General features: G+C 44.3%; 1 protein-coding gene across 1 annotated transcript in view; it reads left to right on the top strand.

Moving 5' to 3' along the window:
• The first annotated feature begins 2276 nt into the window (after window positions 1-2276).
• The window catches only part of RIPK1 (receptor interacting serine/threonine kinase 1), a 37524-nt gene continuing 22460 nt past the window's right edge, over window positions 2277-17340 (top strand). Inside the window, exons 1-4 of the mRNA XM_038391020.2 lie at window positions 2277-2583; window positions 11407-11609; window positions 15280-15433; window positions 16605-16742. Coding sequence (XP_038246948.1) covers window positions 11458-11609; window positions 15280-15433; window positions 16605-16742 — 444 coding nt within the window. The 5' untranslated portion in view covers window positions 2277-2583; window positions 11407-11457. The remainder of the gene's footprint in view (window positions 2584-11406; window positions 11610-15279; window positions 15434-16604; window positions 16743-17340) is intronic.

Raw genomic sequence — 17340 nt, 5'->3', positions numbered from 1 at the left:
GGTGCTGTCGTCATCATGAATAGGTCGGAGTATGAACAAGAGGCTACTAGGCAGCTCTCCAACACCACTTTCTACAAGCCATTACCCTCTGATCCCACTGAGAGTTACCAAAAGAAACTACAGCATTTGCTCAAGAAACTCCCTGAAAAAGCACAAGAACAAATCCGCACAGACACATCCCTGGAGCCCTGACCTGGGGTATTCTATCTGCTACCCAAGATCCATAAACCTGGAAATCCTGGACGCCCCATCATCTCAGGCATTGGCACCCTGACAGCAGGATTGTCTGGCTATGTAGACTCCCTCCTCAGGCCCTTCGTTACCAGCACTCCCAGCTATCTTCGAGACACCACCGATTTCCTGAGGAAACTACAGTCCATTGGTGATCTTCCTAAAAACACCATCCTAGCCACTATGGATGTAGAAGCCCTCTACACCAACATTCCACACAAAGATGGACTACAAGCCGTCAGGAACAGTATCCCCGATACTGTCACGGCTAACCTGGTGGCAGAACTTTGTGACTTTGCCCTGACCCATAACTATTTCACATTTGGTGACAATGTATACCCTCAAATAAGCGGCACTGCGATGGGTACCCGCATGGCCCCACAGTATGCGAACATTTTTATGGCTGACTTAGAACAACGCTTCCTCAGCTCTTGTCCCCTAATGCCCCTACTCTACTTGCGCTACATTGATGACATCTTCATCATCTGGACCCATGGAAAAGAAGCCCTTGAGGAATTCCACCATGATTTCAACAATTTCCATCCCACCATCAACCTCAGCCTGGACCAGTCCACACAAGAGATCCACTTCCTGGACACTACGGTGCTAATAAGCGATGGTCACATAAACACCACCCTATATCGGAAACCTACTGACCGCTATTCCTACCTACATGCCTCTAGCTTTCATCCAGATCATACCACTCGATCCATTGTCTACAGCCAAGCGCTACGATATAACCGCATTTGCTCCAACCCCTCAGACAGAGACAAACACCTACAAGATCTCTATCATGCATTCCTACAACTACAATACCCACCTGCTGAAGTGAAGAAACAGATTGACAGAGCCAGAAGAGTACCCAGAAGTCACCTACTACAGGACAGGCCCAACAAAGAAAACAACAGAACGCCACTAGCCATCACCTTCAGCCCCCAACTAAAACCTCTCCAACGCATCATCAAGGATCTACAACCTATCCTGAAGGACGAGCCATCGCTCTCTCAGATCTTGGGAGACAGACCAGTCCTTGCTTACAGACAGCCCCCCAATCTGAAGCAAATACTCACCAGCAACCACACACCACACAACAGAACCACTAACCCAGGAACCTATCCTTGCAACAAAGCCCGTTGCCAACTCTGTCCACATATCTATTCAGGGGATACCATCATAGGGCCTAATCACATCAGCCACACTATCAGAGGCTCGTTCACCTGCGCATCTACCAATGTGATATATGCCATCATGTGCCAGCAATGCCCCTCTGCCATGTACATTGGCCAAACTGGACAGTCTCTACGTAAAAGAATGAATGGACACAAATCAGACGTCAAGAATTATAACATTCAAAAACCAGCTGGAGAACACTTCAATCTCTCTGGTCACTCGATCACAGACCTAAGAGTGGCTATACTTCAACAAAAAAGCTTCAAAAACAGACTCCAAGGAGAGACTGCTGAATTGGAATTAATTTGCAAACTGGATACAATTAACTTAGGCTTGAATAGAGACTGGGAATGGATGAGTCATTACACAAAGTAAAACTATTTCCCCATGGTATTTCTCCCTCCCACCCCACCCCCCACTGTTCCTCTGATATTCTTGTTAACTGCTGGAATTAGCCTACCTGCTTGTCACCATGAAAGGTTTTCCTCCTCCCCCCCCCCCCCCGCTGTTGGTGATGGCTTATCTTAAGTGATCACTCTCCTTACAGTGTGTATGATAAACCCATTGTTTCATGTTCTGTGTGTGTGTGTGTGTGTGTGTGTGTGTGTGTGTGTGTGTGTGTGTGTGTATATATAAATCTCTCCTCTGTTTTTTCCACCAAATGCATCCGATGAAGTGAGCTGTAGCTCACGAAAGCTTATGCTCCAATAAATTTGTTAGTCTCTAAGGTGCCACAAGTACTCCTTTTCTTTTTGCGAATACAGACTAACACGGCTGCTACTCTGAAAGGTCTGGAACAGGCAGTCTTATGATTTTTGATCTTTTGGGACTGTCAGTACACCATTTTACCCACTGACTTCAATGTGGCTTCGCAGTCTGTAAGTCAGAGCAGAACTTAATCTTTGAAACTAGAGCAGCTAGAGAGTCCTATAAGAATGGTACCGTTTTCCATTAGCTTGTGCAGGGCTCCTCCTCTCTTCCCCAGCCTGCTGGCATGTACGTAGCTGGGGATCCGGTTTTGTTGATGTGGTTTCACTTGACTCCTCCCACTGCAAAGTGGGCTGGCGGGGGGGGGGAAGCCGGCGTCAGAGAGAAGGAATCAACCCAGGCTTGATAAAAAAGAGCTGAAGCCAGACAGCAGTGGCTCGATCTTCCTGGAGCTAGTGCTCCGTGCACAGGCAGGTAAGAGAGCACTTTCACTCTGTGCGTCTTTAACCCGGGACTAGATTTTTGTTGGTTTGTTTCTACAGGTTCATTGAGTTACACGTAGGTCTGCCTGGAACCCGCTTCCCTTTTATTTTCCGGGACGTTTGGGTATACATACTGCATGTGTTAGGGTGTAATAATATGAATATCAAGGACGTTGGGGTGATGAAATGGGAGAGGAGGGGACATACGTGATTCTTCGATTGTCTTTCTTCAGCGGACTTCCTTTGCTATTGCCAAAGAGGGAGAGTTAGTTTCAGTTTCTCAACCCCATGTTGTAAAGGCCGATTTTTTTTTTTTTTTTTTTTTGCAATCTCTTACCAAATGCTAATGGTGGAACAAGCCTTCTATGTCCCCGCTCCAGCTCCCAGCGCAGTTCAGCCTCCTAGACTATGGTAAATACCTTGTATACTATTTATGCAAGAGCGAAAGTTTGCCAACGCATCCGCTCCTGTCACAGGAGGTTTTCAGACGCGATTGCTGTGTCCAGATCCCTCCATTGACTTGCTTTTTCTGGTGTGCTGCCAGGGCTTGAAAAACCGGCCCACCGACCGCCAGCCGAAGGAGTAAGGCGGATCCTCCCCCGGCCCCCGTCAGACGGGCCTTAGCGCCAGACAGCTGCCTGGCATGCCCTGGGGCTCCTTTAAAGCGGCTGGCTCCAGTGGGGAAGCGGGTCGGCAGGAGAGGAGACGGTCTCTCCAACAGCCACCTCGCCCAGGAGTGGCTCCGACCGGTGCGGCTCTGCTGTGCGGGACTGAAGGGGACCGTGCGCACGGGGGAGCCTCCCCCACTTGGTACCTTGGTCCCGGACCAGAGCCGGGGCTTTCTGTGCGAATGCCGGTGGGATGCGAGGAAAGAGTTCCCGACGCCTTGCCGGGGGCTGTTTGCCCGGACAGCGACGGGCATATTTCATAAATAATCTCAGCCACTGGGCTGCCTCCTTCACTGCTTCCTTTCGGTGACGGTCTCGGTCTGCACAAGGCAGTAGTAGAGGAAGAGGATTTTTAAATCTCTTCTCGTCCCAGCCCCGGCCTGCTGCCAGCACAGGGATCTGTCTGCTCATCCTCCCTGGCTGGGAGAGCAGTGGGGATTTCCATACCCCATTCCCACGCCCAGGGTGGAAGGAGGAAGGAGAGAGAATTTTCACCCCTGCCCCCGCTCTCCTGGCATTTGTTACGTGTACGGCCTACCTGGGTTTTGGTAAAAAGGGCCCTCATTTATAGGGCTGCCAGGTGTCTGGTTTTCGACCACAACGCCGGGTCGAAAAGGAACCCGGCATCTCTGGTCAGGCCGTTAAAAGTCCGGTCAGCAGCACTACCCGGCTCCACGCAACTCCCAGGAAGCTGCCAGGATCTCCCTCTGGCTCCTAGGCAGAGGGAAGGCCACAGGCTCTGTGCGCTGCCCCTATCCCCAGCACCAGCTCTGCTGCTCCCATTGGCCAGGAACCATGGCCAGTGGGAGGTGAGGGGGCGGTGCCTGCAGGCACAGGCAGCACAGAGAGGTATGTGCTCGCGCCTCTGCTAAGGAGCCGGAGGGAGATGCCGGCAGCTTCCCTGGAGCCCCTGAAGTAAGCGCCACCCAGAGCCCACATCCCCTCCTGCACCCCAAACCTTCATACCAGGCTCCACCCCAGAGCCCACACCCGCAGCTGGAGCCTTTACCCTCTCCTGCACCCAACCCCCAGCCCCACCTCCAGAGCCCATATCTGCAGCTGGAGCCTTCACTGCCTCTCCCCCCCCCCCCCAACCCCAACCCCCGCCCAGTGAAAATGAACAATGAGGGAGGGGGATGGAGCGAGCAGGGCGAGGCCTCGGAAAAGGGTCAGGGCAGGGGAGTTTGGTTTTCTGCCAATAGAAAGTTGGCAACCACACTTATTCAACATTTCAAGAAATGGGTGCAGGACACTAATGAAACATAAAACATGGTTAATCCCCTGAAGGGTTGGGGCAGAGCACAGTGACGTGTGGACCTCAGGATAAGACACTCAAAGGGAGATGTAACAGGCCCTGATTTGTGGTAAAATTAAGGCCACATGAAGGTACCGCCGCCATTCCACCCACATGACCCAAGCAAGACTGGAGGACCTTCAATTTATGAAATAAGGAAGTCACTAGTGCTCCCCAGGAAACAGAGAATTACTATTTTTCTTTTAGTGTTGAATAAGCTTGAGTGGTTATTCACTTCTGGTGATTTCACTAGAAAGTAGAATAATTGACATATGCCAAGAAAACACCAGAAATCCTTCAACATAATGAGCTCTAATCTACATCTAGTACATTCTTTATGAGGTTTCAGATTAGTTATATGAAAACTGTCATTTAAAAAAAATCAGAATTGAAGCTTAAGTAGTGACTTGAACAACCAAATAACTGCTTTGCTGACAAAAAATTTTAGCTTTGGATCTTACGTTTTAAAAGGCTCAGTATACTGTTGTCCTAACAGAAAATAGATCACTCACCACTGACCATAGCACCAGTGAGAATCCCTATGAGGAGGACATTGTGCACGTCATCTCAGGGGGGAGGAGATAAGAAGTAGAGTTCAGACTGAGAGGAGGACAACTATACTGAGTTGTAAAACAAGGAACTGGGTTTACAGAAAAATAATCTTACAGTTATGAAGCATTACTTCTTGTACAGCAACACCTAAACGTATAACTTGCATGTCCACCTTATGAAGTATTGTAGCATTGGGGTTTTTAATGTAACTCATTTATTTCTCCCGGAATTTTGCTTCCTTGGGCTGAAATTAATTCAATATAGATGCTGGCAAAAGTCTAATTTAAATCCACATCCTCAAAAAGGTATTTAGGTGTCTAACTCCTATTGAAATCAATGGGAATTAGGTGTCCACATACCTTTTAGGATCTGATCATGTGTGTGTAATCCCAAAAGGTGTTAAGTATCTCCCATGAGACACTGAGTGCCCTGGACTCCCATTGCAAGAAGGCCTCAGCACTTTGCAGAATTTGGACCCTAGTTAGTGTGGGCCCTCAATCAAGTTGTATTTCACTCTTACAATTTCATATGAGTCCTGTTTCAACATTTAGGATTGTTGATATTCAAAAATATATGTCCAGTGTTTATTTTATCAACCTGACTATTTGCTGACCTGCAATTACTTACATTCATAAGTGATTTGGGACAGGATCAGGGCCTTAGATTGTAAGCTATTTGAGGCAAAAACTGTCTTCACTCAGGAAGTTTTACAGTGCTTAATATAACAGTAATTCCAAATTTCAACAGAATTGGTGTAGTTTTAAAGGCCTGATTTTCAAAAATGTACATGCAGTTCTTGCATGTGCATACTGGCTATGTGGATGAGAAATGATATGTACTTGACCAATTGCATGTGCAAATGTCTGATTTAGAGAGGCAAGTTACAGTAGGTGTGCACTTGTGTATATACATTTTGAAAGTCGGGCTATGAAATAGCACAGGGAATTGCATTCCCTGCATCACGTTAAGTATTAATTGTTCTGTTGTAGAAGGAAAAAAACAACCCTGAGGGCATGAATTCATTTCTTGGTAATATAAGACCACGAATAGTGTTTGTGTATTTAGAACTGTATTTTTAGGTCTACTCATATATTGTCACTGAGTTAGGATCTTAATGTTATGTGTTTATAGATTTTAAAATGCATTTAGTCCCATGTTTACATTATATGGCATTTCTTTCATTTCAGTGAAAGGATTCCAGTTTTCTCAGGGTGTTGGGTTTTTTTTAAGCTACACACTTTGCTATTCTCCTCCCTTTACATTCATTGAAGTAAAACTTTAAAATGATATTACATCTGACTTCAACAAGTTTAGCCTTCCAACACCTGTATGTGGTAGGGCAGCATCTTCATTTCATACATGGGGAACTGAGGCAAAGACGCAATATTGCCAACCTTAAATGTTCAGAAGGCATGAGTCAGGGCTAGCTTCCTGCTCCCTACCCCCCAAAAAGATATGGCTTTAAAAAGATTCCAAAATTAACTTCCTATTTGCCTTCTTGTTTGAGTCTGTATGGGTCACATTTTCAAGCTTTTCTCTGCAACCACCAGGGCTAGGCACTATTTTTATTTTTAAAATGAAAGCTGAGATTTTCATGTAATCACATTAGCCCATGATCTATCTTTCTTATTTCTTGCTTACTTTCTCATTTTTACCACACCTTAAGAAAGGACACTAAAAGTGTCACAAGACTTGCAATAAAATCAAGCGTTATCAACACTGCCAGCCGCACTTGCCCAAGGTCTGGGGCAGAGCTTGGAATAGAACTCAGATCTTGACTTTCAGTCCCATGAGATTATCTTCACAAGTGTGAAAATCCAGACTGAGGAAGATTTAGGGTAGGGTAAGAGCAGTTAGTGTATGATAGATAGATTTAGGTGTCAGAAATATACAATACAAATACTTTGTCTTCATATAGCAGGACCTTTTATTTAAGGATCTTAAAGTGTTTTATAAGTTTAGTTAAGCCTCACAGCTCCCTTATGAGATCAATGACATGCATACCATATAGCCTAGCCCATGTACCAAACTGATAGCCATGTATGGTAGGGGCTTACCTTCTGTCCATCTGAATGCAGCCATTGCCCGAGTTTCCTTGCTTGTAGGATAGCTCTCCAACTAACTGAAACTATATCCTTTCAAAGTAGTGACAGGTGATAAGAGAAGAATCTGATGTAGATATGTTCTCCCTTCTCTTCTTGAGCCATAGGCTCTCCCTCAGGATTCCATGTCAATCCAGCAGCACCCTGCTGGTGGGCACTCAGGGAATGATGAGTTCAAGCATGGGTCCTTTGACAGAAGAGCAGGTACTAGGTGCAGCCACACATTCTCCCTTCTTCTTTTTCCCCCAAGTTTACTCCCTTTACCCTCCCTTAGTTTCCAGTTCAAGATGGGTTTTTCTAGCTCTCCAGTCAAAACAGTTCCTCCTCCAGGTTCCCTATTCAAAGGCAGGCCAGTTGCTATGGAACCTTGGTGTGCTAGTCAGTCAAGTAAAAGCTAAAGCTCCGTTACTGATTCTACCCTTCCCCTGCTTGAGGAGGAGAAAAAGGCCAGATAACCACAAGCCAGCATTGTCAGCATTCAGTTTGTTTAGCCACGTCCTAGACACCCACTCACTTCTCCCACTCCTTAATGCCGTTAGTTTCCTGCTGCCTTAAAGGGCTAATCTGCAGCAGCTGCTAGCAGCCAACCCTTGACAACAATACCCTGTTCCCAGGTCTGTGTACTTGGGCTATTGTAATCATCCAAACCTCTTAATTAAGCCCCTGGCCAGGGTTTGAGGGAGAAGAAAGCAACCTAGTATAAACCCAGGTAGCCTCTTAAATCTTGTCTTCATTACAAAAAAGAAAAATAGGTGTGTTCCTAACTCATTAGTTAAATGCAAGGTAAAATCCTAGTGAAGACAAGGCAGTTCGTAGTTTTCACACAAGTTAGCAGGTTGAGTTAAAGTTTAATGTGAAAATTCTAAACTGCCTTGTCTTCACTAGGATTTTACCTCTTCTTAGTTAGCTCAAGTTAGCTAGCACAAATAAGAGAGCACCCCTTTTTTTTCCCATAGTGAAGACAAGGTCATAAGGTACACTTTTACTCAGCTGTCTTTTCAGGCCTTTTTGTCAGCTCTTAACTGGCTTTTTCCAAAGCCTCTCCCAGGCTGAAGAGACTAAGCACTCTGTGACTTTTCTTTATGGTGTATGCAGGGATCCTCACAAGAATTCTTGCTCCTTTTGTACTCTCCCTTTGTCCTCAGGGAAAGGGGCGACTTATATTCCCTGGCACCCTCTGACAGCCTCCAACTCCTATCAACCTGAGACTACATTTTTCAGAATTCCAGCCATTTTGGATTGAAACTGGGGTAGGGCTGACTCTAAGCATGTCTTAGAGAGCCAGCACACTCTGTTATACTGTGAGAAGAGAAACTTTCTTCTGTGCTTAACAAACCACAATCTCTGTTGAGGGTTCGCACTGTTTACAGATGTTAGTTCATAATTTATGAGTGTGTTAAGGCAGGATCCTGAGGGACGTGAAGGAGCAATAAGATACGGTGCAATTATGCCACCTTTACTCACATTGAGTAATACCTTATTCCACAAGTAGTCCCATTGATTAGGCGCTAGGCACTTTTGAAAATCTCACTGTGTCTATCTGTATCTCTAAGTGCCTAAATACCTTTGAAAATCTGGTCCTTAACTTCTCTGCTCTTCAATAGTCTCGTCTATAAATAGGGGTAATAATACTCAACTGCTGTACATTACAAGCTGAGAACTGATTCCTCAATTTTTGTACAGTGCACTGAGATCCTCCAGTAGAAAAACAAAGTACTATTATGATCTAAATGTTAGTGACAGTAAGTCACCACAAACCACCACTTGTGATTTTTGGACTTGATTCTATGAGATGCTGCTTAGTTGCCAACTTTCTAATCATTCAAAACTGAACGCTCTTACCCCGCTCCTTCATTGAGGCCCCGCCCTGCTCACTCCATCCCCCCTCCCTCCGTCGCTTGCTCTGCCCCACCCTCACTCACTCGCTCAATTTCACCAGGCAGGGGAGGGTCCCTTTTCAAACGGATGTTCTGGTTGAAAACCGGACATCCAAACGTGAATCAGCTCTGAGTTGGGCCCACTTACCTATCATTTTGTGATGCTGATAAATAAACAAGATACTATGTGATGGGGTTCCCGGGTGCAACCTGAACTGTGGGACTGCTGAGCACTCATCCCACCAACTTGGGTTATTCCTCTCACACTGTGATGCTGTGACAAGCTACAAACTTCTGGCAGGTACTGTTCTTATATAGACATCCACAGACAGGGACACACCCAACTGAGTTACATGTATGCTTCTCCCAGCCACTCATGAATATAACCATAAATAGGCTCCAGCCAATTCCCCCATCTCAGCACCCCAAAACTGTACTATCTTGCCCTAGTCAGAAGCCTGACCAGTGTAAGTTCATTACCCAGTCCACTCCTCCCTGGATGTGGAGAGGACACAAACTAGCCTTTGTAAACTGAGCTGAGATTTCCCAACCACTTCAACCAAAACACACTTTTAGATAAAATATAAAACTGATTTAACAACTACTGAAAGAGATTTTAAGTGATTATAAGTAGTAAGTGTAGAGATCAAAGTTGCTTACCTAAGAAATAAAAGGAAATTCGCAATATGAGTTCTATAAAGTAAACAGGATTTGATTGAAGCAGTGTCTCACCCTGATAGATGGTATAAACAGGTCACAGATCTTCAATACACAGGCTGGAACTCTCCTCCAGCCTGGGGCTCCCTCCCCATTTCAAAATCTTTGTCCTCCCAACATAGAATCATAGAATCATAGAATATCAGGGTTGGAAGGGACCCCAGAAGATCATCTAGTCCAACCCCCTGCTCAAAGCAGGACCAAGTCCCAGTTAAATCATCCTAGCCAGGGCTTTGTCAAGCCTGACCTTAAAAACCTCTAAGGAAGGAGATTCTACCACCTCCCTAGGTAACGCATTCCAGTGTTTCACCACCCTCTTAGTGAAAAAGTTTTTCCTAATATCCAATCTAAACCTCCCCCATTGCAACTTGAGACCATTACTCCTCGTTCTGTCATCTGCTACCATTGAGAACAGTCTAGAGCCATCCTCTTTGAAACCCCCTTTCAGGTAGTTGAAAGCAGCTATCAAATCCCCCCTCATTCTTCTCTTCTGCAGACTAAACAATCCCAGCTCCCTCAGCCTCTCCTCATAAGTCATGTGCTCTAGACCCCTAATCATTTTTGTTGCCCTTCGCTGTACTCTTTCCAATTTATCCACATCCTTCTTGTAGTGTGGGGCCCAAAACTGGACACAGTACTCCAGATGAGGCCTCACCAGTGTCGAATAGAGGGGAACGATCACGTCCCTCGATCTGCTCGCTATGCCCCTACTTATACATCCCAAAATGCCATTGGCCTTCTTGGCAAAAAGGGCACACTGCTGACTCATATCCAGCTTCTCGTCCACTGTCACCCCTAGGTCCTTTTCCGCAGAACTGCTGCCGAGCCATTCGGTCCCTAGTCTGTAGCGGTGCATTGGATTCTTCCATCCTAAGTGCAGGACCCTGCACTTATCCTTATTGAACCTCATTAGATTTCTTTTGGCCCAATCTTCCAATTTGTCTAGGTAACATGTTTCCAGGTGTTGAGTTGTGGAGGGGTAAGACCGAGTCATGATCTCACTTCCCCTCTTTTTACTTTCTTCCAGCTTGCTGGAAAGATCTATGCTTGTGACATGGGGGTCCGCCTCCATTGGTCAAGCATTCTACATTGTCTAAGTGCTACCTCTGAGAAGTCTCTATTGTATACAGTTCCTGGGATAGTGGATTTTTTTTAATGGACCATCAGCATGTCTGGCTACTCCATTGTTGTACCTGAAAGGCTGGTTGTGGGTGTTCCCAGCCTCACAACATATTTCAGTATCACACACATAGCAAAAATTCATAACTTCCCATACAATGATAGCACATACAATCCAACAGGATCTTAATGTTCAAGGCTTTTAAAATGATACCTCACCAGGCATATTTTGTACAAAACATATCATAATTATATGACAGTGGTAAACACTGGGGTTCCAGGGTGTTTTGAGGTACACAGTGCTCCAAGGCCCAGATCCTCAAAGGTATTTAGGCACTTAAGTTCCATTTATTTCAATGGAAGTTAGGCATTGAAATGCTGTACCTTTGAGGATCTGGGCCTACCTGCATAACTAGATCTTAATTTACTGTAACAGATGAATGTTGGATGGTGACACTTCCTTTGTCTTCTCTCTTCATGTTACAGATCCAGGAGTATTGTATTTTTGTAAACCCTAAGTTCTTGGAGGCTACAAACATGTCACTGGAAGATATTCACATGAACACACAGGACTTGCTGCAGAAGGAAGAACTAGATGCTGGAGGATTTGGAATGGTTTCTTTATGTTATCACAAGAAACATGGGCTTGTGGTATTAAAAACAGTGTATACGGGACCCCAGCGCACAGAGTAAGTTGGAGAGAGGGGGCTTGATCTCATTTATATTAAGGCCCCTTTACATCACTCTGACAGTGTAAAGAGGCTTACATTTACACCCATTTTGAGACCCTTTTACACTGCCAAAATAGTGTAAAGAGATCTTAGAGTAAATGGCATTTCAGTGCAGAGAACATTTTCAGGATGGATATAACATGTGCAGCACATTGCTGTATAGTGAACTCGTCAAACTGAAGATGATGGAGAATGTGTTCTAAGTTAGGACTAAGAGTGATTTATGGTTATTATGTGGGTGGAATCTGTTATTAGCAAATTGCATTTCATTAGTGAAATATTGCATGAACTGTACAGAGAATTTGTCTTCACTAGCTGTCCTGAACTATTATGTACTATCTCTGTGTGTAGCATTGCTGTGTTGCACCCGACTGGCAGTTGCTGCGATCCCTACAATGCACTTCTCTGCTTCATTGATTGGTCTAAAGCATTTTTACTTTATTTTAAAGGGAGGCAGTGTTGCCTAGTAGATAGATCACTGAAATCGGACTTGGATTCAAGTCCCTGCTTTGCCACAGCTATCCTGTGTGACTGTGGGTAAGTCATTTCCCTGCTCAGTGCCTCAGTTTCCCCATTTGTAAAATGGGGTTGATGATACTGATCTCCTTTGTGAAGCAATTTGAGATCTGCAGATGAAGCAAGAGAGACTCAATAGCATTTAAAATCTTTGGAAGAAAGGTGTTGTATATGGATATTGCAGGCACCAGTAAGACTTTCCATTAAGATTTTTATTTTTTCTGCAAAGCTAACCTTTCTAAAGCATAGCCTCATCTTTATAATGAAGTTCTCCATTACCTGGGAATTTAACCATTTCCGCATGGGGTCCTTAAAAGCAAATAAATTCTTGTGTGCCTAAATGAGAGCAAAAACTCAACTGGATGGCACCTTTTTTAAAGCATGTAAATGAAAAACACAATCAGGCATTTAACTGAAAATGTCCAGTTAGGAGTAACAGGAAAACAATTTCTGTTATTTTAACTAATGCTGCCCAGGCCAACAGCCAGGTTTGAACCCCAGCACTACACCATGACGAGCGGGAGCCTCGATCCCTTGAACTGAAGGACTAAGGGCTTGAGGTCAAGTCCACTGCATTTAATGCAAAGACTCCCATTAACTTTGGGTCAGGCCCTAAGTCCATTTGCTGGGAGCAGTAGTAAAGTCGTAAACCTCTTATGTGGACCAACCACTAGAAGGACACAAATATCCACATTCTTCTAGTTCAGTACAAAAACTGAACTGAGACTACGGAATGGTTCCCAATTTAGTTTTAAGAGCGGGAAGTGAATGAAGAGACTCTGATAGTCCACAGACTGCTGCCTGCAATGCTTTTCTCCCCTACCTTCTGGCTGCCTTTATTGTTTTTCTCTCCTCCTCTATCTCAAATCCTTAAGTTTATTTTTACTTAAAATGTTGATCAGAAGCTTTTAATAAGCTCCTAATTGAGCCTAGAGCAGCTGAAAGCAGCCCAGCCTCTTCTGTACTGCTGTAGAATGATACTCAAGGCTGGGAGGGGGCAGTGTCCCTTTGAATCACAGCCTGGGAGAGTGCTAGCACACGACTTACCACAGGGAAGCTGCTACTTCCTCTTGCAGTATGGCAACAATTCCTTTTCTTCTCACTAACTTTACTTTGCCCCATTTAACACAATGCTTACAGGGATTTCTTTTTAACATTTTTGATGAGCTCCTAGCTGTGCACTCTTGAGTGATTGGTGCAGATCACCAACAGGCCCAGCTGACCAAGCAGAATGTGGCATTGGACAATCGGTGTTGCAAGCCATTAATCCATAATAACAAGGGTTATGAACAGCCAGTATCCACAGCCAGCGCTTAATTTGAGCCTGGGCTTGCCGGGGCTAAGTCCTGGCACCTTTAGGCATGGCAGTTCATAGCCCTGGCACCTCTAGGCTCCCAGCCAGCAGCCACTGCTCTCTGGCCACCCAGCTTTGAAGGCTGCATTGGCGCCAGCAGCAGCGCAGAAATAAGGTTGGCAATACCCATGCCATGCCTCCCTTACCTCTGTGCTGCTGCAGCAGTGCTGCCTTCAGAGCTGGGCGGCCAGCCAGCAGCTGCTGCTATCTGGCCTCCCTACTACTGCTTAATTTGTGCACCTCTTTCATGACAAATGAAACCCTGTCCACAGCCATGGTTGGATGATCCCGCTGTAATAAATCTTGTCTGAAATTAGTTTTTAAATCAGTCCCGGAATACTAGCGCTTTACTAAAGAGTCCTAGGCCTTTTCTACACTTACAGCACTACAGCGGCCTGGTGGAGCTGCGCCACTGTAGCACTTATGGAAGATGCTACCTATGCCGATGGGAGAGCTTCTACCATCAACATAGGTACTCCACCTCCCTGAAGCACGGGAGCTAGGTTGACAGGAGAAGCCCTCCTGTTGGCATAGCATGGGCTACACTGGGGGTTAGGTCAGTATAACTGTGTCACTCAGGGGTGCGGAGCAACAGTTATACTGACACAAGTTGGTGACCAAGCCCTACATACCTCCATTCAAGTTCCTGCACTAACTATCCAAAGCCCTTTCATTTCTCTTTCTCTGTGTCTCCCTCTTTCTCTGTGTGTTTTAGGCATCTCACTTATGGATCTTTCAACCAAGTTTCACAAACTTTGGAAAACTGAGCCCCCTGTGGGAATATGAAACTAATTGTGCCTCCGTCAGCTCCACCATCTATTGCTAAAGGCCTACACCGATTTTATAATGTTATGAAGTTGGATTGTATTTCTAACTGCATCCTTAATTTTTTATATTAAGCAGCGACTTACAAAGTATATTCATTGGCATCTGAGTTAGTGCCCACTGAGATGTTCATACCTTTCAGACCTATTGTTTCAGACTGTCTGCAAACTCCGGCAGATATAACTGCATCAGTTACACTTGGGTCATGGTTTGAAGTTTCCTTCAAACCTGCAAAAGCTAAAGGCTAACTTTTTTTTTAAATGAAAGTAGAGATTCTATAGAACAATTGTGAGATCTGCCTGTGTCTCCCCTTCCCCTGGCTAGTTCTTCATCCCCACAGGAGAGTGCGTAGAACACTTTGGAAAATGCAATTTTAAAAGATTAATTTGCTTTGAGATTCTAACTACATTATTATATTTTTAGCTATAGAGAAGGCAATGACAAATCTAAAGTAGTCCGTGTTTGGTATCTTACATGTCGGTAATAAATTAGGCCAATTAATAGCCATGTCCTCAAAGATTAATCTAAACCATTTTCCAAAAAAGGTTTGAAGGCTTAATTTTCAGCAAGTTTGTAAGCAGGCTAGCTACATGCAAGTCAGGGATCTGCATACACAAATCCAGCATTGCATACACAAAGCATGTATACCTGCACGCTTACTGAAAATCAGGCCCTAAATTAAGAGTATGTGGTCAGACTAGTTAAGAAGGGAACAGATATAAAAATTACTAGGCCAGAGGCTCAGATAGTATGAACCAAATTCAGTGGATTTAAACCAACTGAAGATCTGGCCCACCTTACAGAGGTCATGAAGATGGACTTACTTATCTGACCATCACTTTCACTATGAATTAATAGGATATTTATGCCTTACTATGCTCTGACCAGTCTGATATCTGTACACAGTGTAATCCTGTAGTTTCCATTTCACAGATATAATGCTTCCCTTCTTGAAGAAGGCAAGATTATGCGCAAACTAAGTCACGATCGGGTGGTAAAATTACTAGGCATCATTCTGGAAGATGGAAACTACTCTCTGGTGATGGAGTATGTGCACAAGGGAAACTTGATGAAAGTACTAAAAACAGTGAGTAGTGAAGTAAATAATCTCTCATACCTGCATTCATCATTATTACTGCGGGAAGCTGATACTGCTGAATATCTTAAAAATCACTTAAAAGATGCAGTGGTTTTTCAGGGCTTTTTAGAGATTTTACTCTCCGCTTTTATTTGGCAGAAAAAAAAAATCAGTGATTTGCTTGGTGTAAGCTTTGGTTTAGGAAAGTTACAGGTGAAATGTTGTTTATAGCTTGTTCATAAGTGGAAGTGAAAGAAAACTTTCCAATCAGAGTTGATAAGAAGTTTGAAAAGGACAGGATGTGGCTTTTGTTGCCAAAGGAAATAACTATGCATAGAATCTTCAATTTCTGATTCCCTTTTCCCTGCTGTAGGGCCAAATGCAGCCTCTGCCTCTACAGGTACAACAGATTCTAAAAGCAGCAGAACTGTTGTGGTTCTCACAGGGTGTGGGGGAAGGGATAGGCAATTGCCTGTGCACTCTAGGAAGTCTTTCTCCATGTCATGTGGAGGGGGTTGGAAAGGTGCCTGGGAATGGTTAATGAATCTGCCATTCTGTGGCTCCAAAGGCCTACTATCCCTCTGGCTTATCCATATAGTGGTGCACAAGGTCCTAATTGCTACTAGAGTGGGCTAGAGTATTGGCAGCAGAGTACCCGAAATGTTGCTCTGGTACCAGGCTGCTGGATAAAATATTCTTTCCCTCAACCACTCTGACCCCTGCTTTATATCCCCTTTAATTTACACTGTGTGCAAGTAGGGCAGCATTTAACCCCTAGTGAGTTAGATCTTGGATCTAACATAGCAGTAGCCTTTGATAGACTCATTTGAGTCTTTTAATCATTGGGCCAAATTCTGCCCTCAGGTAAATGCGTTCATTTCCCACTGAAATCTATGAGAGTTGTGCAGATGCATCTGTGGACACCCGCTGAGGAGTAATCATAGAGGGCCAGTGTCTGATCTCAGTTCCACCAGTGTAAATATGGAGTTACTCCAGATTTACTCTGGTGCAACTGAGTGGAATCTAGTTCCAAGAAGGACTTCAGTGATTTTTAATTCCCACCTTGAGCAAAGGTACTGTGGGAGGTTGAGAGTGGGAGCCTTTTAAAGGCCATTTGTTTCATTTTATGATGTACTATGCAATAGTTTTGATAATTTGTATTTCCTTTTCTTTATTTTAGTCCACTATTCCTTTGTCTGTGAAGGGGCGGTTCATCTTGGAGATCATTGAAGGAATGCTTTATTTAAATGAGCAGAGTTTGGTACACAAAGATCTGAAACCAGAAAACATCCTTGTAGACGACGACTTTCACATTAAGGTACTGTTAGAATTTAAACACAGAACACTTGTGATTCGGGCCATAGGGTGCGGCTCCTGCTACATAGGCTGGAATTTATCAAGGATTAATAAATTAGTAGTTCAGTGGGCTGTCAAAAATCAAATTTTAGTAGCCCATCTTTAAAATGTGGTGGCTCACCGACAAGCTGATCCTGAAATGTTCATTATCTGTCTCTGCCAAAAGTACATGGGATGGAAAGTAGAGAGAAAATACTGGCTTTGCTCACTTGGTTATTTTATTCATTAATTCATTTACAAGTTTTTAATTTTGGACAAACTTCAACAAACACAACTAGAGAAAAAATAGAAATACCAGAACAGCACATCGAACTGCTTTATGGCAAATATCACACCTTTGTTCCTGTCTCATCTGTGTTTTCTCTTCCTGCCCTTTCCCTCTTCCTTCATTTTCCTTTTTTAACCTTTTTTTGTGTGTGCTTTTCTTTCCCTCTCTTCCTTACTTTTTAGATATCAGCCAGCAGCTACAGAAGAAAAGCAGCGACACAGACCTTCACAGAAGTGTTTTGGGGGCCTGATCCAAAGCCCACTGAAGTCAGCTGGAGTTTTTCTGCGGACTT

This window comes from Dermochelys coriacea, chromosome 2 (assembly GCF_009764565.3).
Source record: "Dermochelys coriacea isolate rDerCor1 chromosome 2, rDerCor1.pri.v4, whole genome shotgun sequence".
NCBI classification, from domain to species: domain Eukaryota; kingdom Metazoa; phylum Chordata; order Testudines; family Dermochelyidae; genus Dermochelys; species Dermochelys coriacea.
The sequence above is the reverse complement of the archived record's forward strand: the minus strand, read 5'-3'. Positions and strand labels throughout refer to the sequence as shown.